This window comes from Dermacentor silvarum, chromosome 8, assembly GCF_013339745.2.
Source record: "Dermacentor silvarum isolate Dsil-2018 chromosome 8, BIME_Dsil_1.4, whole genome shotgun sequence".
In the NCBI taxonomy this organism is placed as follows: domain Eukaryota; kingdom Metazoa; phylum Arthropoda; class Arachnida; order Ixodida; family Ixodidae; genus Dermacentor; species Dermacentor silvarum.
This window is the reverse complement of record NC_051161.1, coordinates 60783768-60808546: the sequence shown is the minus strand read 5'-3', so window position 1 is coordinate 60808546 and position 24779 is coordinate 60783768. Positions and strand designations below refer to the sequence as shown.

The 24779-nt window shown below is 44.7% G+C and overlaps 1 protein-coding gene across 3 annotated transcripts; it reads left to right on the top strand.

Annotated features, from left to right (window-relative positions):
• Nucleotides 1–106: 106 nt before the first annotated feature.
• LOC119461309 (mitochondrial carnitine/acylcarnitine carrier protein) lies at nt 107–24779 on the top strand. 3 transcript variants are annotated; one of them, XM_049672440.1, is made up of 10 exons: nt 107–435; nt 7231–7406; nt 8164–8256; nt 9365–9492; nt 10032–10122; nt 12887–13016; nt 14491–14563; nt 16620–16729; nt 21308–21432; nt 22515–24779. In XM_049672440.1, the coding sequence occupies exons 3-10, from the start codon at nt 8179–8181 to the stop codon at nt 22575–22577; spliced, it is 798 nt and encodes a 265-aa protein (XP_049528397.1). In that variant the 5' UTR covers nt 107–435; nt 7231–7406; nt 8164–8178; the 3' UTR covers nt 22578–24779. The 3 variants fall into 3 exon arrangements, with proteins under 3 accessions (XP_049528397.1, XP_037578489.1, XP_037578490.1); XM_037722561.2 differs by lacking the exon at nt 7231–7406 and having other exon boundaries at nt 108–435; XM_037722562.2 differs by lacking the exons at nt 107–435; nt 7231–7406 and adding an exon at nt 720–1245.

The following is a 24779-nucleotide window of genomic DNA, read 5'->3' as shown; positions in this document are numbered from 1 at the left end:
TTTTATTTGTTATTTTTTGCCTAAACCCGCATTTTTGACGAAAAACGCGTTAATTTGCTAGTTTCGTTTGGTTTCGGTTTGCAGCCGTCACGGGAGAAAGGGTCAACCCACCTGACCAAGCCCACTTCCACTTTCCTCTCTTCGTAAAACCTTGCCAACGGCAGGGTGAATGCTTCTTGTTTATCATATTCCGCAATCACACCTCTCAGAATCTTCTAAACGAGGCCGTTACAGCGGTGTAGGACGTGCGATCGGAGAGTCTAGTGTCAACGGCCACTATAGTAACGTACGTGCATTCCTCGCACACTAGAGAAGTCGATCTAGAAAAGAAAAATGCCCGACAAGAGGAAAGTCAGCCCTGTGAAAGATTTTTTCGCCGGTGGTTTCGGCGGTGTTTGTCTCATACTCGCCGGCCACCCACTGGACACAATTAAGGTGAGTATATCTGTAGAACCAAACGCCGTCTCAGGTGTCTGCTGTGGCGTACCAACGCGCGGCATTAAAATTTACGTGAAAGACGAACGTGTCATCCGATGCCGAGCTTTCGGATGCAGCGCTTGTCTAAAGGGATGTTGTCGCAAGCGATGTGGCGCTGTACCGGTTGGCGCGCAGCAGCGTAGGTGACTGCTTAAAAATTTCTGCGCGCGACGGCACCACGAAACACGTGCATTAGAAACACTTGTTGCAACAAACCGCGGCGCCGCCGCTGCAGTGTCGAAAGGGGGGCTGCAAGCAATCGATCCGCGAGCGTACGCGAAAGCGTTCGCTGGAGTCACTTTCACTTTATCGCTGGCAGTGCTGGTCCCGTTATGAGCCGGAAGACATACGCCACTTGCTTTTGCTATCTCGATCTCGTCTGCTGCAAGTACGTTACAGCTTCGATAAGGCGCCCTCAGCTTCGTTTCTCAACCGCTCTCTGAGAAGAGGAAGAAGAAACGGGCCATGCATTCATTCAATGGCCGCGCGTCTTGATCCATGAGTTTAAGCAGCGCTATATAGCTTGGGCCCCTCTGGCGCGATTTTTCCTGGTTGTCACTCGAATTCTTGTGGCTACTCAGTGAATAGAAGTCTGTGTTGGGTTCACGGGTGCGTGTACAATTAATTATATCACGAGAGACCCGAGCCGATCGGCGCGCGAGCACCATGGGTTCGAGAAACAAAGTCAGCCCGTTCAAGGACTTTATCTCCGGTGGCTTTGGCGGAGTCTGTACGGTGGTCTCCGGGCACCCTCTAGACACCATCAAGGTAAAGTCTCTCATGGGAAAAGAAAGTACAGCGGAATGCGACCGCGTGCACAATGCTTTGTCGCCTCACCTGTGATATATGTATATAGTTCGAATTGTCAGTGCGCGTATCATAGAATTGTACATGGCTAGCTGCTACAACATTAGCATGTTGTGGTTGAGCGATGATTTGCTTGCTCGTCATCTAAACAAATACATTCACAGTTTGATAATATATGCCTTTCAACGCCAAGCAGCGACGTATCAAAAGCCTGAATAGATAAGAGCATGCAGTGATTGACAATTAAATGTGGAAACATTGGTTTAGTTTATTTGTTGCACATATATATTTAAAAATATATAGATGCAGACATAGGTACAAGAGGCACTCCAAAAAAGAAGAAAAAAAAAAAAAAAGGCGAGAGTTCCTTGACTATAACCTTTCCTCTATGCCTTTTGTACAACTGCCTCTTTAGTGCTGTCCTGAGCTTTAAAACGATCTGCATTTAAAATTGCCCATTCCCAAATGCAGTGAATGTACCGTCTTTATAACGGTGAGAGGGTAAATATCATGAGCTATCACTTTTGTGATGGAAGAGCTGACATGCTGTCTTTATGCGCGATATGCTGCGATCTCGTACTACAGGCATTATTTCTCTCTTATCATGTTCAAAACCTGCTTGGGAACTAACCCTGAAAGCCATCTATCAGCACGGACAAGAAGGAAATAGATTTCTTGCATTGGTACGGGCCAAGTCTCACCAAGTGTTTATTTGAAGTGACGATAGCATGAAGACACTAGGAACACACACACGATGATGATGGCCAATTGCTGTATTCAGCTGTTTATCTGAAGACATTGTCATATAGAATTTACAAAATATCTGCTCAGATGTATCACAAATGAAAAAAAAAAAAATTCTTGCAGAACCCATCTCACAGTCTCATCATGAATGTCGATGTTAATATGTGATATTAGCATTGAAGCAATGTAGCGATACACTATGTTGCTAAATTCTTCACTTCTGCATAGCCGACTTCTTCAATTTTATGTTAACGACATCTTTATTTCTCTAACTCACTCAATGTTCCTCACTCAATGCACGCACTGGTCCCATTCTGTTCACTTCACTTCTTTTTGTATATTCAACTGCTTTTGATGCTGATCGACTTACCCACTTCTTGCGTCTTGTTCTGCTTGTCCATCCGGTCACCTACCTCAGTGGCCTACATCCATTGTAGAGGATTGGCCAAGAGAGGGAGAGAAATTTTGATGAGAGAAGGGTGGAGAGGTCGACCTGAGTGACATGCCTCTAGCCTGCTACTCCACGTTGAGGAAGGGGTTTGTGGGAATGACAGGGTAGGAAGGTGAAGGTGGTATGACGAAGGTGATGATGAGAGCTGCTGCGCGTGAAGTTTCCAAAGAATGCTAATCACGTTAAAACCAAAATGGCATGTATCAGGGTGGTCTAGTTAAGAATCGCTGGAGGTCTCGTCAAAGTGGCTAAGTGATTATGGAGCTGCGCTGCTGAACACAAGGTTGCGCATTTGATCCTAGCCACAGCGGCCACATCCCGATGGGGGTGGAATGCAAAAACACTCATGTACCATGCTTTGGGTGCACGTTAAAGAACCGTTAAAGAAAATGTGGTCAAAATTATTCCGAAGTTTCATGCCACAGTGTCTCTCATGGCTCGCTGTGCAGTCATCCACTTTTGAGTCACTCGAACCAAAAGCTGCGTGAATTGCCTTTTTTTTTATTCAAAATTTGTATTACCCTACAATTTGAGTCAACTGGGATCGTACCATATCAAGGTTCGACTGTATTCTTACAATCAGACCACTGTCATTCATTATGTTTTGATGACTCATTTGTGCATGTTATTGTAGATGCTCTGTATTCGATGACATTGTTCTCACAGTAACAACTCAAAGCAGAACCCGTGTCTTGTAGTTTTCTGGTATAGGATAGGATAGGAATAGGCTTTATTTGTCCAACGGTTATGGCTGTTGATGCCCGGGGCTAGGCAGCCAGGGGTCCATCGCCGGAGAAAAATCTTCCGAGATCCTAGGCGATGGCCCTGGCCCGCTGGACGGCCCACTCCTGGTCCTTGGGTGCCTCGCTGAGGAGGGTGGCTTGCCATCTCTCAGCGAGGCGCCCCACTTCAGAGGGTTCTGCTGTTGTCTTCCCCCTTCCTCTTGGTCCTTCGTCCTCATGGCGTTGGCATTCCAAGTGTCCCTCTTTTACGTACTTGCAATCAAATTTAGTATACTTGGCTGGCTAGCTATACCATACCATCGCCACCAATTTACATGCTCCCTTAGTAGCAAATTATAGGCGGTTATTTTCAAACTGTTCGTAACCTGTTTCTCTTCAGTAAGGTAATTAGGTGCGCTCAAAATTATCACCTGGTTGTTTGCATATGACACCGTGGTCTTGATCATCTGATAATAATTTATTTCTTCTTTTTTTTCATGTTTATTCTTTTCTTTTGGAGTAGTGTAACTGTGCATGACACTTCTAAATGAATGCTATATGGTTGATGACCTAAATGGTTGCTTTATGATTGATGACACAGTCCTCAACTAAGCAGTTGAAAGCAGGTATTCTTGATCATGCTTTCTGTTTGTAGCATTATTTACCCATGCACCATGTGCAACTTAAGCACTGCAGTGGCTCGTAGCTACCACATTGTGCTGTCGATCATGAGGTTGTGGGTTTGATTCCTGGCCACTGTGGCCACATTCTGATGGGAGCAGAATGCAGGAACCCTCATGTACTTAGATATAGGTGCACATTTTAGGATGTTATAAGCTCCATGGATCAACTATTTGTAATTTCAAGTAAATAGCAGTAAAGCCTCAGCAAGGCCTTTTAAGTTTTAAACATTTGTTTCCCCCCACAAGGATGACTGTGAAGACACTATGTTCATCTCTTGCTTCTATCAAATGCTTGAAGGGGCATATAATTGTGTGATTTTCCAAATATGGGCACATCGCTTACATTGGCACTGGAATTGCAATTTCCCACCATGCCTTCAGGTCCTGTAGTATAACAGTGCACTTAAATTGACAGCTGCAATTGTTGAAGTTCGTAAACTTGGGGTGGAATGGAGTATGTACGAAATTCTGCAAGTGCACTTCCCTGCACATCTCATTTGACCCACACAATATTACGACTTCATGTGCCTAGAAGTAGAAATAAAGCAGAAGTGCATAGGAGTTGGTGTTACTATCCTGGCCACCATCTCTTCCTTATTACATCCTCGTTGTTTGCAAGACTAAATCCTTCGGTTCAATGGAGCCATGAGCTTCCGGAAGATTGTCGTGGGTGGTGAATGACCTGGCAGATGTTGAGATAATTGTAACTGATATAAGGAGGACAGTTGGCCTAGAGATCGTCCAGAGCAGAGATAACATGATAACCGTTGCGTGCAAGATTTGGCTGCAGGCCCTGCCACTTGGAAGATAAGCCATGGGATTTCATGCGTGCCCTGGTGATGCAATATTCTGCTACACTGTATGTGGACGTGATGTGCATTACTTTTTGATGAATTAAATGCGGACATTGCTGTGTATACCTGAGCAAAGTCTTTTTAGGAATGCGCTACTTACTAATGGCATTTTCAGTTTCCATGATGGAAACTAAAAGAACCTAAAAAGAAGTACATAGTACTTTCTCTTCTACTGTAGCTAACTTCTGATGTATGGTGCATTATATTTCACCTGTTATTGCAGTATACTTTGGGATGTTAACAGTATTTTATGTATTTTGAAGGTTGCCTAATTGTTGACATATTTCTTTTCTAATTTGCAATTTTTTGATTACTTTTATAATTTAAACTTTGAATACTATAGTTGTTACTCAGTTTGTATTTTTGCATTCACTGCTTTTAAATGTACTACTCCATTCTTTTAAGACGAGAGGTCCCCATATGCTCTATGCTCTTGGACCTCCGACTGTATATTCTGGTATGAATGTAGTCTACTGAGTTACTTGAATAAACTGACACTGAAGCAGTTTTATTACTCTGTTAGCTCTGATGACGTGTTGTTGAATCATAGTTGTTGTATGAAAGTGAAGGTTCACATGTTCTACCTATGAAAGCGGTTGCCTTAGTTGCTGAAATGTAACAAAATGTAAAATGTACAGTTAGTACAGCCATCAGCTTCTATAGCAGCCCACTCGGATAATGTTTACAAAAAATTGTTTTGGAATGATACAAGAAGCATGGACAAACAAAAATGACTGCCAACTGCCAGCTTCTTGAGTTCTTTGTTTGCCATCTTTCATGCACTGTCAAATGTTTATCAGCTTATCCTGCCAGTTATAAGCTAACAATGAAACCAGTCGATCTAAAGCACTTTCACATTATCCTCTCAGACCCACTATGCCCCTCTTCCTAGTTGCATTCAGCTACCAATAAAAAAAGGGTGGGGGGGCAAGAGCTCATGTTTTAGGTTGCACCACTATCAACGCTGTCTTTAAAGCATTGCACCTTCTCTGGCAAATACTTGTTGCACAGCAGCATTTGTTGTTATTGTAGCGTGCAGTTCCTGTTCTCTAGCATATTGTATGTTTAATTATTTCCTGCCATCATCACTGGCATATGTGTGGAATTACTTATGTACAAGCAACCTCTGCCCACAGAGGTGACGATTGCTGAAGGCCTCCAAGGCTGTAAGATTTTGAATGTAGTGGATGAGGGAGAGACTTTACCTGGAATTTAGCACTGCTGGTCAGGGAGTTCCTGAGCATGTGAATATTACCATGTGGGGTGTTGTGATCTCATGTGCCCTTGTAAACGACGGAAACAGCACAACAGTTGTGTGAACACAGAAGGGGCATTGTTTGCTCCTTCAGTACAAGAATGCCAGCTTTCTGAAATGAAAGGAATAGTTCTTCAGTGAAGACAGTCAAATTCAACTCAAGTTCGACTTGCCATGACGCCCGACACCGGTGCCTGAGTCATTCGTGGTTACAGTCCTACAAAGGGAAATGTGTCTGAGCGATCATATTTGCCAATGCCACTACCACACTATGAAGCTGAAAGGGAAGTCTTTACACAGGAAAATCTCACCAGCACCATCGACGATTGCGTGTGCCGATGTCCCACTGCTAAAGAAAGAAAGTTCCTCTACGCTCGAGTTATCCATGCCGTCAGGTAGCGCTAGCATCGAAACACTCCCGCCATCTCTCGTTGTAGACTCTACGACTCCGACTACCCCGCGCGTTGCCCATGGTGCTCTGAGAAGCCAATGCTTTTACACACCAACCTGACGTGCCGGGCCATCCCCGGATGCCCCTATAGACCAAGTGAGTGTGGAGTGGTGGGAGGAGCTACTGGCCAGCGACGACTCAGTTTGATTGACGGGGCGCGCAGAGTGGCAACTGCCTGTGGCGCCCTAGACTGAGAACGGCAACCTCCGCTTGAATGGGACCTATGAACCAAGTGGGCCCCATACCACAAACCCCCCTTATGCCTTCAAATAAATGTTTTTCTCCTCCTCCGACTTCCACCATCGCGTATGTGTCACGCGGGAAAGCTGAACATGGGAAATGCGAGAGCCATGCAGGGAAGATGGAACATCAGGGGACGCAAGAGAGTTCAGTGCCCTCACAGGTGGGACACGCCAGTAGACCATGTAACACACTAGTTGACTGTATAAAGTGCTAGTTGAATGCGTGGGACATGAGTCAAGGCAGGAGTGGAGATTGAGCATCCTGTGGTAGGGTTATCTGACTTCCCCAACAGAGGGTTAATGTTTATATGTTTTTTATGGAAAACGATTAGAGGGAACAGATGAGGCCATAGGGATTGTGATGGGGTGATAGGTGTAATAAGGATGACTGCGATGTGATGTTTGTGTAGAGAAGGGAGTTGATCTGTCTTGGTTGATAATTTTGGTACATGCATGGGTCACATTAAGTCACCTCAACCATTGCATTGTTGCACTTCTGGCTGAATCACGCTTATCATTCTTTCTCATCATTCTTTTCTCACAGAGGCTCGATCGACACTATTAAGTGCATATCGACACGATTAAGTGCATATCTGAGTAAGTGTGGAATGAGCCAGCTCGCCACCTTAAGGTGTCCTGGAGGGCACTGCCCTCACCCACACTCAGCTGCAGCTGTGCTGCGCAGAATTGCTGAGGTGGGACATGTAGTGTCCTCACTTGGTACGTACTGCACCACATTGAGCAGCATGCCTCCTGGTTTCACTTCTTTCGTGGTGAAGAGTTCAAATGAAATTCTCATGTGGTGTAGTGATTGAAGCTGCTACTTCTCACCAAAATATAAAGAGCAAAAAAAGGATATGGTCTTTATTACTTTTTCTTGGGGGGGGGGGGAGGCTAATTTTATAATGTTGTTTTAACAAAGGGGTTGTAGATCACGAAGCTATGAATGGATAGATTGTGAAACGAGCAATTGTAAATCTCTTGTTTGCATTTCCCAGCAGAATTATTACAGAACCTGTGTTGAACAAGATGCCTTGGACAGGGTCCACACTTTTCCTCGTAAATATCACTCTCTCCTCCTCTTGCTCCCACCCCTTTCTATAAAACAAATGTTCAAGGTCTGTGAATCCCTTAAATTTAGTGTTCATGCTACAGATCTGCCAAAAAAATTTTTGACAAGCTAGCTACAAGAGAAATTAAAGAGAAATTTTTGCTACTAAATGCATCTGAAGCCTGCTAAATGACAATGCTGCTTGATATAATGATGATAAAAAACATTTTACCGCCAAAAAATGCGAAGGTCCCAAAATTTCAAGTTTCTTCTCTATATATATTAGTGAGCGTCTGTTCCAATCACTACAACACAATTTTGCTTCCTTCCCTTAGCAGTGTCACTTTGTCACTCTTTCATCCACTTCGTTTATGTTTGTGGTAAGATTTCTTTTTCCATTCAAATAGTTGCACCGCTTTTCAACAGGTACGCCTACAGACTATGCCGAAACCCGGTCCTGGAGAAAGCCCCCGCTACACAGGCACCTTTGACTGTGCCAAGAAAACGGTAGTGAAGGAGGTAAGCATGGCACTATGTGACTGTGTTGCACTGAAACCTCGTTCGAACAAGGGGTGTTGCTGTAGCCAATGTTTTGACAAGAGAGATAATCTTTGTCAAGGTCTGCTTGAATCTGCTTCGTTTATGAAGCTTGCCGAACCATTGGCTCCAGCAGCAACCCTTGTTCAACCTCTGTTAAACTTTGTCTCCATCTTCCTGTGAACCTCTGTCTTCCTTTTAAAGTGTTTTTCAGGTAGTCGGTGACTTCATGAGTATGGCTACTGTTACTGTTAGTGTCATAACTTATACAGATAACACATTAGAAATGTAATTTTTGTCTTCTAATTTCTGATGATACTCAGCCGCACTGTCCTGGCATGGTTGCACAACTTTGTATCTGGCTGTTTTAGCAAAGCATTGGTTTGGGCTAGTTGGTAATCGATACTCTTAGACCTTTAGTGCAGAATTTTATGACAACACTCAAACACAAAATATATGCTATTATAGTGCTTGTGCCTAAAATCACAGGCACAAGCACTGTAATAGCATATATTTTGTGCGTTTCAGTGTCATCCTAAAATTTTGTGCCAGAAGTTTGAGGGTATAGCTGTTTTATTGTTTTCTAATAATAATAATAACTTGCACTTTAGTCAGACAAAGTCTTAGTCAGAAAAAGCAGAGACCCTTTCTCTGATGCACCTGCTAGCTTGCCAATACATGGACAAATAAGAATGGAAGGCTGTATATGCTGAGCACGTATGCAGACAAGAAGAGTACGTATAAAGCAAAGTGTATACACCATGCACATCACCATAACTAAGGCTGTTGTTCACAACCTGTTGGGCATATGACTCGTAAGGCATTCAAAATACCTCTCTAATCCGTGGGAGAGGCATGCAGTCCCCTGCCATGAAGAAGGTCCATGATGGAGTTGAGTAATGATGACTTCCTCTGTCAGATTCAACGTATGCAGTCACTCATGTAAAGGAACTGGAATTGTAGCATAATAGCGAGACTTTATTGTGCTGTGTGTCTGCCTGTCCTCATTTCACGAGTTTCTTTTTCTATTGAGCTGCGAAATAATTTTCAGCACGTAGTAATTCTGTTGTTTTATTTTCATGCCATATAGGGTGTCCTTGGGCTCTACAAAGGTATGGCTGCGCCCCTCACGGGAGTGACGCCAATGTTTGCTGTCTGTTTCCTCGGATTTGGAATTGGCAAGAAGATCCAACAGAAGCACCCCGAGGAAGAGCTCACGTAAGTTGGGGGAAATGGCACAAGCACTGCACATTTGATGATGACCGATGTCGTTTAATCTCGTGTTATGTCGTCGAGTGAGACATGCTGTGGCAGACACCATAGTGAAGGGTTCTGAATTTATATTTGACCACCTGGGATTCTTTCAATGTACACCCAGTGTTCAGCTAGTGATACTGTTCCCCATTTTGCTCCCATCGGAATGTGGTCGCCACATTCAGTTTCGGTGACATATGCTGCCTCCTGCTTCACACTTGAACCTGCACTGTGCTTGGCACCCATTTTGAACTGGTCATTGAAAAGATCATGTAATTAACTAATTGTTGCACTTTTCAAGAAATGATGCTTTATATCATAATTATTTGGTTGACAGCTACACAGTAAGGGCGGAGGGGGGAAAGGAAGAAGAAAAGAAACCAATATCTGTGCCAGGAGGTCTGGAGCCTCCACTATGGTGTCTCTCATAGCTCATGTGTTGCTTATGAGGATAAAATCGGTCAATAAATTAATCATTCAAATCTTCCATGCATGCTGTTCAGGTTGCCCCAGCTCTTTTTAGCTGGCATGCTCTCTGGTGTCTTCACAACAGCAATTATGGCCCCTGGTGAACGGATCAAGTGCCTTCTTCAGGTGAGTTGTCAAGTTGCAGTCCTGTCAGTGATATGAAGTCCAAATACATTCAGGGCACAAAAGAAGGAAAAAAGCGAACCTACAGAACATACGATGCCAAATGTAATGACATCTTGTAAATGTAATGTAATGAGATCTGATATGAGGACAAAAGGGCCAGGCACCTAGCAGCTTTCTGAAAGGCAAGAGTACCAAGTCTTTTGCCTGTGTCGATGGTGCTCTCGCCACTGTATGGGCACAGATGTTGCACAGAAATGTGTAGTGGATAGTGAAATTGTTTACTGAACTCAGTGCAGGGTATTCAGAGAAAGAGAAAGAAAGAAAGCTTTGAATACTGAATGTCTTCTCAATTATCACAAGCAGAAGTGGTAAGAAAAAGGTCAAAGATACAAAACAAGGCTGGTTGCTGCTGTTCAATACATGTGATGCGACTTACAAATGGAGGTACGTGAACATATGCTTCACTGTACCAGATGCAAATGAACGATTGAAAGGTCACCAAATTGTGTGTGACCATGACACTGGCACTAATGAAGCAAAGGAGCTGCAAGCAACACTCAGAAAGTTAAATTCCTTATGTACTCGGAGCCCACGTTAAAATGCCTGCTAATGCTATTGCCTGTTTCGCTTTGTTGGCATCTGGCATTGCTCATCAAATCATATCCATTTCTGCCTTTCTACAGCAGGCGGCAAGTCTCAGTAAAAGTGGAAAGTGTTGCTTTGACAATTACACTTTGAAATTAACCTGCAGTACGTAGTTTTGTCATTGCCTTCATTATCATAATCAGCTTATTATACATGTACAGTGTAGACTGCTTATAACGTAAGTTGCTGGAGTCGCAAATATCCGCACTATAAGCAGTACCACACTATAACCAAAACACTGATTTTATTGCGATAGCAATTAAATGGACACTCCAGGCGTATTTCTGCCATTACCGTCACTGTCGCCATGAGGTTCCGTATAAAGTCCGAGGGCGATAAAATTGTCGCCGCACGCCGTATCCTGTATGTGTGAGTGAAAGCGTGCAAGGGTGGGTGGGTGATCGCAGCTCAATCTCGCGCACGCAAAGGAGGGAAGCAGAAAGGAAGCACACCGACTTCCGTCACGTGCAAGGCTCTGGGGGGCGAGCAGCGAGTGGGGGGGGGGTTTACTTCGGGCGGCCGCTGTATCTTGAAAACCATCTGGGATGGGAGCATAGTCCACGTACACTGTGTTTTCGCAGCTTAGTTCGCGTTGATGCGAGACGCAGCACGAAGGCCAATTCGCTCGCTTTTGCTGCCGCGCTTCCTCACTCCAACGTTCTAACAGCGAGTTTATGCGGTCATCAATTCATGTTTGCGTGTGCGCGCGTGACGCCATGTTTGTTAATGGGCAGACAGCCGCCGCGGCGGACACGCTTTCGCGCACTCTCGCCATTGCCTCATTCTGCCCGCTCCTTGCGAGGAATACTGGGATGCGTGGCTGGCGCGGCGGGCGAAAAATAGGAATGGAACTATTCACGCGCCAGACACGCCGGTTGCGTCGTGTCGTGTCGTTGATAGACGCCAGTTGTTTGCCACCATGACGTCGCGGAGCTCGACTCGCACGCGCGTATTTTGTCGGAGTATATCTGAGGCTTGAGGGGAGCGTTCGCCGTCTTAGTTGACTGCCGAACTTCCAGGCAGCCGCACTGTCACCAGTATTTCATCTCCCGCAACTGTGCTATAAGCGATATGTGTATAGATTGAGTGCTATGGGAAAATTAATGAGAGTCTGAAAAGGCCGTGTTATATCCGGTCCTGCACTATAAAGCGGTTACATTAGAAGTGGTCTATACTGTTCACCGCAGAATAAATGTCTTTATGCCTTCTTTCTAATGTCACCACTCTATGATCCTCCACTGCCCTTGACGCAATTCCCTTCCTTAGGCAAGCCCTTTATCATTGTAGCAAACCACTACCACCTGGTCTGTGCTTAAAGGACCTGCTGAATTCCACTCCTTGCTCTTAATTGTCTGTAGTGTAGTCTATAAACGTAGTCTGTCTGCCCACTTTTGATCTCTAATCCACACTGTTGTCTATCTCTTAATACTATGATCTCTATAAATTTCTGTTACATGACTCGTTGCACAGCCTTTAAGTTGTAGCGCGTGCACATATCCAGTGAAATCCTTATAGCCTGTTTTAAACATTATGTCCAGGTAATGTATGCTAGCTTATGCACCTATAAACTAACCTGCAGTCGAGCCTCATTACTACAAAATCTTCTCCTGCTCAAAAGCAGCTTCGTGATATCCAATATTCGTAATAAGCATACTGTATTTGTATGAATATAATGCAAAATTTTTTTTCATGATTTCTAGCCTAAGAATGCACCTTGTGTTATTAAAATTTAGGTGCATGACACGGATATAACGCATTAAAAAATATATATATTATTTTATTTCTGCCTGCTCGGTGTGCTCTCTGTGCCTGCTGTCACTTTGCCTCGTGTAAGAGCTAGCTAAGAGTTGCCAGTGTTCATTTTGCGCTATCTTTCTGCTCGTTATCTAGAATTGGAACGCTGTTAGCATTGCATAAATGTGAATCCGTTAGTGCTTGCAGAGTGATATCCACTTTCATAAGTGGAGATGGGTCTTGTGCTATTTGTACAAAGTTGCTTCAGTGGCGTTCCTGGAGGTCCAGAAAGAAGTGTTTTATTAACATTCTGGAGTTGGAACAAAGCCACATACAAAAAGTGAATGAATACCTCTTTGCTGATCTGTGGCCACTGGAACAACAGGTTCAGCAGGCCCATGCAGACCATGGAGGCAAAGCCCGGTTCGCTGGACCTGTGGACTGTGCCAAGCAGCTGTACCGCGAGGGGGGAATCCGCAGCATCTACAAGGGCACGGCCGCAACTCTTCTGCGGGGTGAGTTGCAGGGAATGTTGCAGTGCAAGACCGTAGAGGCTTGGGCTGCAATGTTGTCATCGCTGACAACAGCGCTGACAACAGCGCTGACGACAGCACTGACGACAACGCTGGTGTGTGTCCCCCTTCTTGTCTTCTTGTCGTGTTTTTTCGCGCTGTTTTCCCTTTCGAGAATGTTGCAGTGGCTTTCACATAGTTTTGTGTAGCTTTACTTTAGGGGCGTGCGGATATTCAAAAATTTTGAATCACAAATAGAATAGTTTTCTGTTTGATTCAGTCTTAGGAATCGAATACTAGTCGCTATTCGTAAATGTAAAATGAAAAAAAAATAGTATTCGAGTATTTCAGAATTGTCAACTGTGCTCACTCAAACATAAAATCGGAGCAAAAGTACAATAAATTTCATCCCCCTGGCAATATTGGGCATAAAAAAATTACGTAGTGTAGCAGGCGAGTTTACGCGAGTTTACGCTGCTCAGGGAGCCAAACCTGACCAGCTAAACCGTGATCACGTGCACTCTTTGAAGTGCCCTGGTTATGCGAACTATATATAAAGCCCTGCTTTTAGTAAGCAGGGCTTTATAACATGCAACTTAATGACAGAAACTTGATAACATTATTAATACAATAGTGTGAACATTGTTTCGTATTAACAGTGAGAACAGCTCTCCGTTATTTGAAAAACCATTAAAAAAGTATTCAATTTTCGATTCAATTCACTTCTGGTACCATTGATTCGTATTCAATTCAGTCATGAAAATTACTATCCGCACAGCCCTACTTCACTTAAAGTGGTGGATTCAAGGGCTGTCAAATACTGCTCTCAAGCACAGCAAGGTTGTGGGTTCGATGCCCAGCTTTCGTGGTCACACTCCTGCATAAATATTGCTGCAAGCAGTAAAAAAAGTACTGTTTCGAAATAATGATTCCCGAAGTGTGCAATATAGTGCATTTGCTTTTTAGATATTTCAGCACTTAAGCGCATAAAACGTCATTTCGTTAAAAAGCTGCTAAAAAAGTAAAAAATTTATAATTTTACCGCTTGTTTGACGGCACATGTCTCAAACTGGTTTCAGCCTCGGAATTCATTCCAAATGGATATACCTTGCTATCACCCAGGCTACAATTCGTAAATTCCATTGTGCCATGGAGTAATTACCATTGAATGGAGTAATTACCGTTAAAAATATAGTGAAATTTTGTTATTAGACAGTCATGCATTTTGATTTATTGTGTAAGTAATGTCCGCAACTTTCAGCAATCCAGTTCTGGGATTAGAACTGTGCTATCTGCCACAGTCAGTTTTTAAAGGATTCTGTATTATACTAATTAAAAGAGTGATGCCCGGTATATGCGCACATTGCACCTTCCCAAAGTAAAATCCCGCCTGTGCCACTTCCCTTGTAAGTGTAAGTGCAGTCATGCTAGCTTGCAATATGGTACCTGTTATGACTTGACATTTTGCTGTGTGCAGATGTGCCGGCCAGTGGCATGTACTTTGCCAGCTACGAGTGGCTACAACGGGTGCTCACACCAAAAGGTGGCAGGTATGCATCCCCACTGCTATCTTGTGTGCATTTGTGCTGCTGCCATTCAAAACAGTCATATATTTAATCCTTGTTTTGTATTGGTAAATTCTACTGGTCATGTTGAAGCAGCTCTTTCTAACACAAAGTAAGACAATGTAACCTAACCCTCCCTACAACAATGCCTCAGGGCGAATGTAAGTATGGAAAATAAAAAAGAAGCACTAAATTGTATGATTCGGCATTTAATGTGTGCCCATAAAAAGCTTTGAATCTGTTTGCGAAACATATGGTCTTGCTCCAAACCAACTAGTTGGAATGCTTGTTTTCAAAACCAGTGGAGCAAAAACGAGTATCAAACAGTGAAATTATATCCACTTGTCTGGCATGCCTAGTGGACACGGCGCTTGCATATTGACACGTGTACTTATTTATCCTTTCCTTGGGGACTGCATTTCACCCACTAACAACTTAAAGTTATCACTCTGCGCAAGACGCGCCTGCACGATTGGAACTTACTCGAATGTCATCGATGGTTCTATCCATTGTCTGTTGTCACCGAAGCTTGCGTAATCTGATTGTATGAGCGACACAAATTGTGTAGTGTTTTCTGGAAACCACATGGGCACCAGCGATTACACTGGAACATTCGATGAGTGATCTATAAAAGCCGATGCGCTTGACCCGCTGATCAGATTTCGACGATTGCCAAAAGTGTTCACTGCTATCGCTGTGCTTTGAGTGTACCTTGCTTTTGTGGGCACAAGTTCGCCCAATGAAAGGTTAGTTTCGTCATTCACAGTTTTGCTGCTGTACTATTCACCTCCGCTACTACATGACAATATAACATTGCAGCTGGCAAAATTGCAGCTGGCAAATCAAGCAAAATTTGAATACGGAACATCAATTGCATCTCCAGTTCTGAACCATGAGTGTCAGCGAGCTCGTGCACCTCTAAAAGCAATTGTGTGAACCCACAGGCGCTTAAATGACTATGAACTATATTAAGCTATTGTGTAAATGATGAAAACAAATCTAAGAAAGGTGGGGGGGGGGGGGGGGGGCGTTATTACAGCACTTGTATTTTTCTGGTTCAACTGAGTGTGTCCCTTTCACACAAGTAAGCACTATAGAGCAGGCCTATTGCTGCCGTAGGAAAAGTCAAGTGCAGTGCTGCTGGACTCCAGATGCTGCCTTTGCTTTGCTTTGCAACATGCAGTGAAAAGCATGTGTTGAGTGCTTATGACTCAACAAAAGATAGGCAATATCAAGCAGTCATAGAATTTGCTTAGTGAGCTGTATATCTCTTGTACTAGTTGCATAACTAGACAGTTTTCAAGGGTATAGTGTTGTTCTTGGAAGGTGGCAAATGAAATGTGGCTGCAGGTCAGTCACAATATAGCAGATGTAGCAAGGTCTTTGCACAGTTCGCCTCAATTGGTTCAGCAGTCACATCACCAAAACTGCAACCGGTGTTGATGTTAATACTTCTTTAAAAGGCATGATCAGAATGTGTCGAGCGCACATGTGATATTGGCGTACAGTTACAAGAGAAGTAGGTATTGGTGAGAGCGATGTCCTTGTGGGCCCTAGGAATGTCTTCACAGAACCTAAATAGTCTGCCGACTCGCATTTCATAAACCACCGAGTTATGCCAGTGGAATATGCCCTTCAGCAACAAGACATTCATTTTTGTGTGAGCATGTTTTTTCAAGTGCGCTGCTTGCCAAATCATGGCTTACCAACTAGCCATTAGTACCTATCTTCGTAACTTGCTTAGCAATTTGCTTTCGAGAAACCATATTGGCTAAAGATACATCTGCTACACAGAAGTTGACTGAGACAAAAAGAGCCAAACTGCTTATTACATAGCAAGTTATTAGCATGTCAGATGCAAATCCATGCATCACGAGTAAATGTTGTTTAAAAAAACTATTTGGTGTTACCAATCGTATTGCTCACAACTGTACCTCTTTTAACATGCATTTGGTTTTTACAATTTCTTTTTGTTTAGTTGATGTTTATCATGCTGACTCGCTGTGAATGGCTAACTGATGTGTTTGCGCCCGCTGTCCAGCCGCTCAGACCTGAGTGTGAAGGTGACCTTGTTTGCTGGCGGCATGGCGGGCATCTTCAACTGGCTCGTGGCCATACCGCCCGACGTGCTGAAGTCACGGCTACAAACAGGCAAGTCTTCCATGGCGACTTGAAAACTGACACAATTCTAATCACCATGAGTGCTTCCCACTGGAATAACAGACAGATGGGCTGGAGGAGAAGTAACGCATGGGTTGGTTCTGCCGCAGCAAGAGGTTTTAGTGCATTGGATGGCCAGAAGTGGTAACCAAGCAATGCATTGTAGATTGATGACTACTCTATGTTCTGTGGCCTCTAAGCTTGATCAGCGGACCATGATCCCCTTTCGTATGGCTACTAGGTGCACTGCTACAGCATCGTGCACTGCTACAACATACTGACCACAGCTGTGCAGGAGCTAAGGCTCCAAGGAACTGCTTGTTCTTATACCACTAAGCTGTTCATGACATACATCCTGATTCAGCATGTGAATGAGTTACAGTAGAACCTCGTTCATACGTTTTCAAAAAATACGCAAAAAATAAATGTACGATCTGGGAAACGTACGATCCGAATCCAGTAAAAATTGAAGCTGACAAGCCCATATTGCGGTGCAAGGGCAGAAAACATTTATTTCTTGCAAAACATAGTTACAGTCAAATCTCGTTAATTCGAACTGACGCTGTGGTCCCGTCCAAGTTATGTGTATTCCAATGGGTGAGAACGCTTGGTAATTCGAACGCGAAAGCATTTGCGACGGTTAATTCGAACATAACTGCGCACTGACAATGCTCTCCGCAGCACGCCAAATCATGTGGTGGCGCCTCCGACTGGTAATGCTCCGACACCGCCATAAAGCAAAAACTTAGGAGAGAACTCTCAACGCAGCGTGGAGAAATAAAGAAGAAAAAAAAAATACAGCGGCGAAAATTTACGCTCTCAAATGGTAAGGTCGCCGTTTCAGCGTGGCGCCGGAACACGCGTGTACGTTCCGACGTCTCAGCCAACGCTACGGCTGCGGCGCAGAGGGACGCAATGTGGAGGCCCAGTCCGGCCAACAAAACTGCCCACGCCAGCCAACGCTCGCTTCAACGGCAGAAAACGAAACTGCGGGGAGCGGGCTAAGCTGGCGTCAGGCCGGCGCGCGCGCACGGAGACAGTCGAAGGTGAGGGAGCTACGAGGGAGTTGAGAGGGAGGGCGAGGGGAGCCACCGAAGCGACGGGGTTGCTGAGGCCAAATGCGCTTCCCTGCCGCCCTTCTTCCTCACCTTCGACGGTCTCCGCGCGCGCGCGTCGCTGTGCCGGCGCGGTTCGCTCCCTGAAGTTTCGTTCACTGCCGTTATCGGGATGCGAGAGAGAGAGAGATTGTGGTTATGAAGAGGAAGAGGCGGTATCGGGATGCGAGCGATGGCGGGCGTGGGCAGTTTCGTGGCCCTCGCTCGCTATGTGCTTGTGTGCCGAGATATTTCACGACTCGCACCATTCGTACGTAGCGCTATGGTGCACAAATACGTCAAAAATAAGTCCTTTTAATTCGAACAAATTTTCGGGCCCCTTCGAGTTCGAATTATCGAGATTCGACTGTATTTTCTGCTGGTGCGTCACACCCCTGTACAGGAACAACTCCTTATGCGCACATTGCAGACCATTGTCCGCATTTTCGTTGTCTTTCGTGCGAAACAAGCTTTGTAAGGCTTCCAGGCCAGCAAAGGCTTCGGCGAAGGTAGCCGGTGGGCGCAAGCCTTCGTTCTCGCCGCCGTCTTCAGGCGTCTCGTCCGCCCCCACCTCCACTACAATCTCGGCCAGTCGTCCGGACGCGCGCGCGGCGTCCGCCTGTTTTCACCGCTTAGTAGTTCGCGTTGAAGCGAGGCAGTGCAAAGGTCAATTCGCTCGCTGCTGCTGCCTGTGCTTCGTCACTTCGGGCGAACGAGCAATGCAGAGAAGTCGCGGAGGGGATTGGGGGGGGGGGGGGGGATTGAGCACTACAGAGAAGCCGCGTGGCCGCTGTCTGCTGCTTAGCGCTTCATAAGCACATGAGAGTGGTCTTTTTGCACACCTGAATGATAATTTTTCACTGCAGAACGTATCATACGACCGCAGTTTGCCGCAATGCTGAACGTTGCTGCCGAATAATCGTATTTTCCGGGAACATATTAACCGGAACGTATTAACACATTTCTCTATGGGGTTATGTTTATTTTTCGCGATTGCGAACGTAGGAGCCGGGAAATCGCAATGAAAAATGCTCTATACAGTAGAACTTCGCTGATACGTTCCCGCTTAATACGCCTATGTACTTAGATTTAGGTGCACGTTGAAGAACCCTAGGTGGTCCAAATTATTCCGGAGTCCTTCACTATGGCATGGCTCATAATCAGATCGTGGTTTTGGCACGTAAATCCCCATAACTAATTAATGTTGATCTTAGAATCAAAATTGAGATGTGAGAATAGGTACTTGAATTAACAACAGAGTGCTTTTTATGCGGCAGTAAGAGCAAGAAACTAGCACACTTGAAAGATCAGATGATCTGCGATCATAGCCAGGCGCTTATAGAAAAAGCACGCAATATGTAAGCCTAACCATGCATGTATAGAAAACTGCACTTGGTGTTTTTCAAATTTTCTGGCGTAACGAAAAAGGAGAATTTGTTCTAGCTTTAATGTCATGCACCATAAAAAGTGCCGATCAGAGTATGCTATTGATCATAGCTATTGTGCGGGGAAACAAGATGTCATTATGTTTCTGCAGCACGTTTGAAGAAACGTGGACACGGAACAGCAAAGTAGAGCAGAATCTGCCGCTCGCTTCGAGCACTCAGAATCATACCTTCGTAAGTTCTGCAGTTCCTCCACTGCTCATTTACAATGTAAGAAGTGTTAGCTGTGTATGCATTCACTGATTATCGAAAATTGGGCGCCGATGCTTCGTCCCAAACTGTAACGGCGGATATAAGTACTGCGCGGAAAACGATCATACTTTCGAAGCTCCAAATGACATTGAATGCCTGCAAGAATGGGCAAGAGTTATAGAAAGCGAGGATCGAGAACTGGCGACAAGCGACTACGTCTGCTAAAAGCATTTCCCCAGCGGAATGGTCAGCAGGCGTAAATACTACACTGACCTTGGAGGCTTCTTTGACCAGCTGAAAAAGTCACTGTTGCTCCTTGGGGTGGTACTGGTCGGTCCCTGTCTCATGGCGCTCCGGCCAGCTTAGCGAGAGCACGTTGTAATAGCTGCCGTCTCGTTTAGCGACAGGCATCGTGCTCAGCTAGCAAGGGCAGTGCACTGGCATCAAGCAGCCACGCACGAGCAGACGACAAGACTGAGCTCCGCGCTCCCTACTGTCGCGACCATACGTCAGGCATCCATGTTTGGTAGGGGGCGCTGTCACGACATCCGCCGCCACGCTCCTGCATGACATTATGACGACGCGGGAAGGAACCGAGTTGCACCTCCTAAATTGTTCTTTCGCCGTGGTGTTTCCTAAACTCTATGCACCAAGTGCTAATTTACTAGACCATGTTGACTGCTGAAGTGGTAGAGCGTCCACCTCGTGCGCGGGAAGTACTGGGTTCGAATGCTGGTGCTGCCGAAACCCATCAGTTTTTTTCTAATGTGTAGAGACGTACCACAGCGTGGCGTTCAGTTGTTTCTATGGGTTCTAATCTCGAAAGGGGGCCCTATAGATATTTGTGAGGGTCTCTGGGCGGCCCTTCTCTCACTATAGCTTCGGTGAAATAGTTCAGCATTCGCCGCTGCTGTGGGAGGCAGACAAGCGCTGGTGCCGGTATTTACCGGTAAAGTAGGCACACACGCTCCTGGCTGAATGATTTACAACACCCTCGGGTGTCCGTGACCCACAGTTGTGGAGATGCCGTCTAGGGAGCATCTTACTGCAACAATTTTTCAAATTGGTTCATTATGAGAGGAGATAGGAGAAATGTAAATGTCATGTTGCCTTGCTGCTAGGAGGCGAGCATCACTTCCACCATTCACACTCTCCCCCGTTGTCTCGTCTAGCGCCCTCAAACAACTTTTCTTCCCTGCCATCATCCACACTCCCCCCCTTTATCTCAACTAGCATCCTCAAGGAACTTTTATTCCTTGCCATCATCTACACTCTCTCCCTTTGTTTTGACTGGCATCTGCTTCTCTGCTATCTTTCACACTCTCCCCCTTTGTCTTGTCTGGTGTCCTAAAGCGACTTTTCTTCCCCTGCCATCATCTGCACTCTCCCCCTTTCTCTCGACTAGCGTCCTGAAGTGACTTTTCTTCCTTGCCTTCTCCTTTACTGGAGCCGAGGGACCGCGTCTCGCTAAAGTCACAATCCCCACCTCCTTTTTGTTATCTTCCTCTTTTGCTGCATGGCATACTTCCAGTGGTAGTATTGCGCATTCTGCATTGTATGATTTATCAAAGTCACATGCCATAATCTGCGACATTGCAGGCACTGTGTCTTTCATAAAGGCATTTGTGCGCGTGACCCCGACTGGTTGGAAGTGGGATTGCCTTGAGAGGAAGCGTGCGCAGGCTTGTGTTTGAAAATTCAGCAGTTCTTACGCCGTGCAGCCATTTGATACTTTGCAGACGCGATTGCCACCATGTGATCTACGAGCTGCACTTTGTATGCGAATTCCCAAACTTGGTGAGGGGCCTTATAAGAATTCACGCCTCTCTTGTGTACAGCGCCTGAAGGAAAATACCCCAATGGCATCAGAGATGTGTTCCGTGAGCTGATAAAGCACGAAGGTGTCCGAGCCTTGTACAAGGGTGCCGCCCCAGTCATGCTTCGAGCGTTCCCTGCAAATGCTGTAAGTACATCTGGTATAGTGCAAAATGGTGCAGTGGTGCTAAGACATCGGAAGAAAGAGTGGCCAATGCGCATGCTGACTTCAAGCTCATTACACCACGTGCAGTGAAATCTCGTTTCTATGAACTTCACATTAACGATTTATTCAGACTTACGAAAATTCCCCAGTCGAAAGCCTATTACTTTTATGTAAAAAATATTTCTGTACTACGAATTTCATAACATTGACTATGTCAAAATAACTAACGATTTTATTGCCATTTCTCTGTTTGTAGCACTTTAAAATAATGAATTTATAACCCAAAATATTGTGCACCTTACGAACCTGCGAGAAATTGGCCGCGCCTCCATCAGCGGCAGACGGCTATGATTACAAATTCGTGCCAGCCCTATCGCCATCGTCCGCAGTAATGACGGATCGCAGAAATAAAAACTACACAAATTGATACCGTTGGCCATAATTTCCTTGCTCCATGCTGTTGGTACTGCAAAAACCGGAAGACTGCGATCCTATTCTAAGAATCGCATGAATTTCAAGATATGCATCGTGAAGAATGTGGTAAAAATGCACTGTTCTGCTTTTTTAACAAACCATCGCTTTATGCATTGAAGCACAAAAGTAACTGGAATGCCCAAGTATTTTGTCACACACTTTGGGAATGAATGTCTCAGAACTAGTCACCATGAAAATTCTATCCAAGTGAGTGAGTGTGCCTTGTGAACTCACCGGCTAATGTTTGTAAATTGTAATATGTGCTGTAAAGTAACGATTTATTATAAAGGTAATTAATGTTTCTTTCAGTTAGTTCTAATGCTATCAAATTGTCGTGCAAGTAACGTCTGCCTCTGAGTACTCCAGCTCGAATAGAATTATGCTATCTTGCATAGGCAATTTTTGAAATTCTGTGTGCTCTAAAAAAAAGAAACACCTGCTATTTCAGATTAACGTATGATTTTTGGTGGTCGATTTTGAATAGTGATATTTCAAATAGCAATGACTGCTCAGTTCATATTAGAAATTTTGAATAGTACCTATTTGCACACTCTTATTTTAATTGTTTTTTTTTTTCTTTTCCCTTGCAGGCTTGCTTCATGGGGTATGAAGTTGCCATGAAGTTCCTCAATTGGGCGGCACCCAACTTATGAAGAACAGCAGTGTGTTAAAACTTGGTCCACCCCCTCCCTTGTGCAACGAAACCGGTGTGAATACAAGCTTCACCCTTAAAAGGCCAAGACTTGCTGTACTAAAGTCCATCCAGTGCTGTACATAAGCATGATGAACTCCTTTTAGACATGTTAACTGTTGTCTGCTAGCATGTGAATTGATATGCTGGCTGTGTGGGTGGGCACAGAAGGTCTGTTATTGTCAGTTTTATTTAGAATAGATTTCTGGTTCATACGTGTGCTTATTGCTGCTTTGCCAGCCTGAATCATGAGAAAGCTAACGGAAAGGTTGTTGGTCTTGTTGAAAGTGCCGTTTTCCCGCGCTTTGTTATGTTTGAGAAAAAAAGAAAAGTCACTGAGTGGAGATATTGTGCTGTCTTTGGTGACATTAGTGGTGCTGATGTGTTAGTTAGCATACAAAATGGTTACTGTTTTCTATGTTTAGGCACCTTGAGAAAGAACAAAGGTTAGCTGACGGTATGATATGGTTGTGTGACACTGGCTGTCAAGTGCCCCAATCCTAGCTTGTTCGCATACTAACTTAGCTAGATGCCACAGTTGTTAAATTTTTTTATGTGGTCCATGGAAGTAGAACACTACAACAGTTGGTGAGCAGCTCTGTCTTCGTGACGACTACATTGAACTGCTGTTTTTACATAGTCGCATTCCACGAGGCTGCAGCTACGTGCACTTTGTATATTTTGCAAGTGATTTGCTCAAATGCAGTTCTGCTGTGCTATTGTTATGCTGGGACCACCTTTTTTTTTCGTTCCAGTTTAAGTACACCGCCCATGGTATGCCACAGGCTCTGTTGCGCATAAATGAAGTTTTTTTTTTTCTCGTTTTTTTTCTTCATAAATAGAAAAACATAAGTGATTGCCAATTACCTGCATTGTTGCATTCCTGCGCGATTCCAGCACATTGTTGAGACCTCTGCCTTGGAACCTTATGTGCAATAATGTGTCTCGAGTATTGCTTAAACCTGTTGGCTTTCCTATACTATGCAAAGAGATTATGTACACTTCTATGTAGTACGGTATAAATGCACACAATTATACTATACTGTATTGCCCACTGGTTGTCTTTTCAATGTGCAGGTCTCTTCCTAGTAATGCGCACTAACTTCCACTCCGTTGGGATCATACAATAAAGCACCTGATGTTCAGTATATAGAATACAAAGTACAGTATCTCTGATGAGATAAACATTTTAGGGACCATTAAATAGTTTCCCATAGATTCGGTGTTTTTATTGAGCTGAACATCAGAGAGAGAGAGAGAAAGGAAAGACATATTGGTCAACCAGATGAGTTTCTGATCTAGTACCCTGAACTGGGGTGGGGGAAATAGTGGTTGGGAAGAAAGGAGAGAGAGAGAAAGGACAAGGGAAAAAAGTTAGCAGGAAGGCATTCCAATTAGAGATGTTCACACAGGCAGGTGGATCTCTTGAAGCGCAGAAGCGCTTGCACGGCTTTCTGATGCAATGTTGAGTCCTGAGGAGGAGGAAGGAGGAATAGACGCATGGAATGACAGGGAGGTTAACCAGTTCTCAGACCGGCTGGCTACCCTGTACACATGGCATGTACAAAGGTGCCTATGAGCTAGCTTTGAAGAGAGTTGGTGTAGTATTTTCAGGGAAGATTGCATTGAGAGATACCAAATCTATGTACATTCACGCACAAAATATTGTGGGACAATCAAGTGCGTGGCTGCACACAATGGAGCACCAGTGCAGCTGCCACGTATCAAAGCAAACTTGTACAGGTACGTGTCTTCGTATCTGCTACATTGTTTGGGTGCACTGACAAAAAAGTTTACTGGGGTAGATGGCACACCCACACCGAACTGGGCTCGAGGTGGTGAAATCATCCTTCCCTATCGCATGCAGTACACAAACGCAAGGCTCCCTTGCTGTGACAGTGATAGGCTACTGAAAGTTAAGTTCACTAGACTGCAATGACAAGCTTGGCAAACCCAAACAATGTAGCACATGATGCAAAGCCATGCCTCTAGGCCTGCACAGGTGTTTCAATGCGGTGGCTGCACTGGCTTTCCATGGAGCATGGCCACGCGCTCACGTGTCCCACACTATGTTGAGTGTACAAGCTATAGTGTGTTGCATTGCACAGATGTGACAGTTTTGCCCCCACATTCCATGCGGGAAAAATAAAAGTGATAAAATATG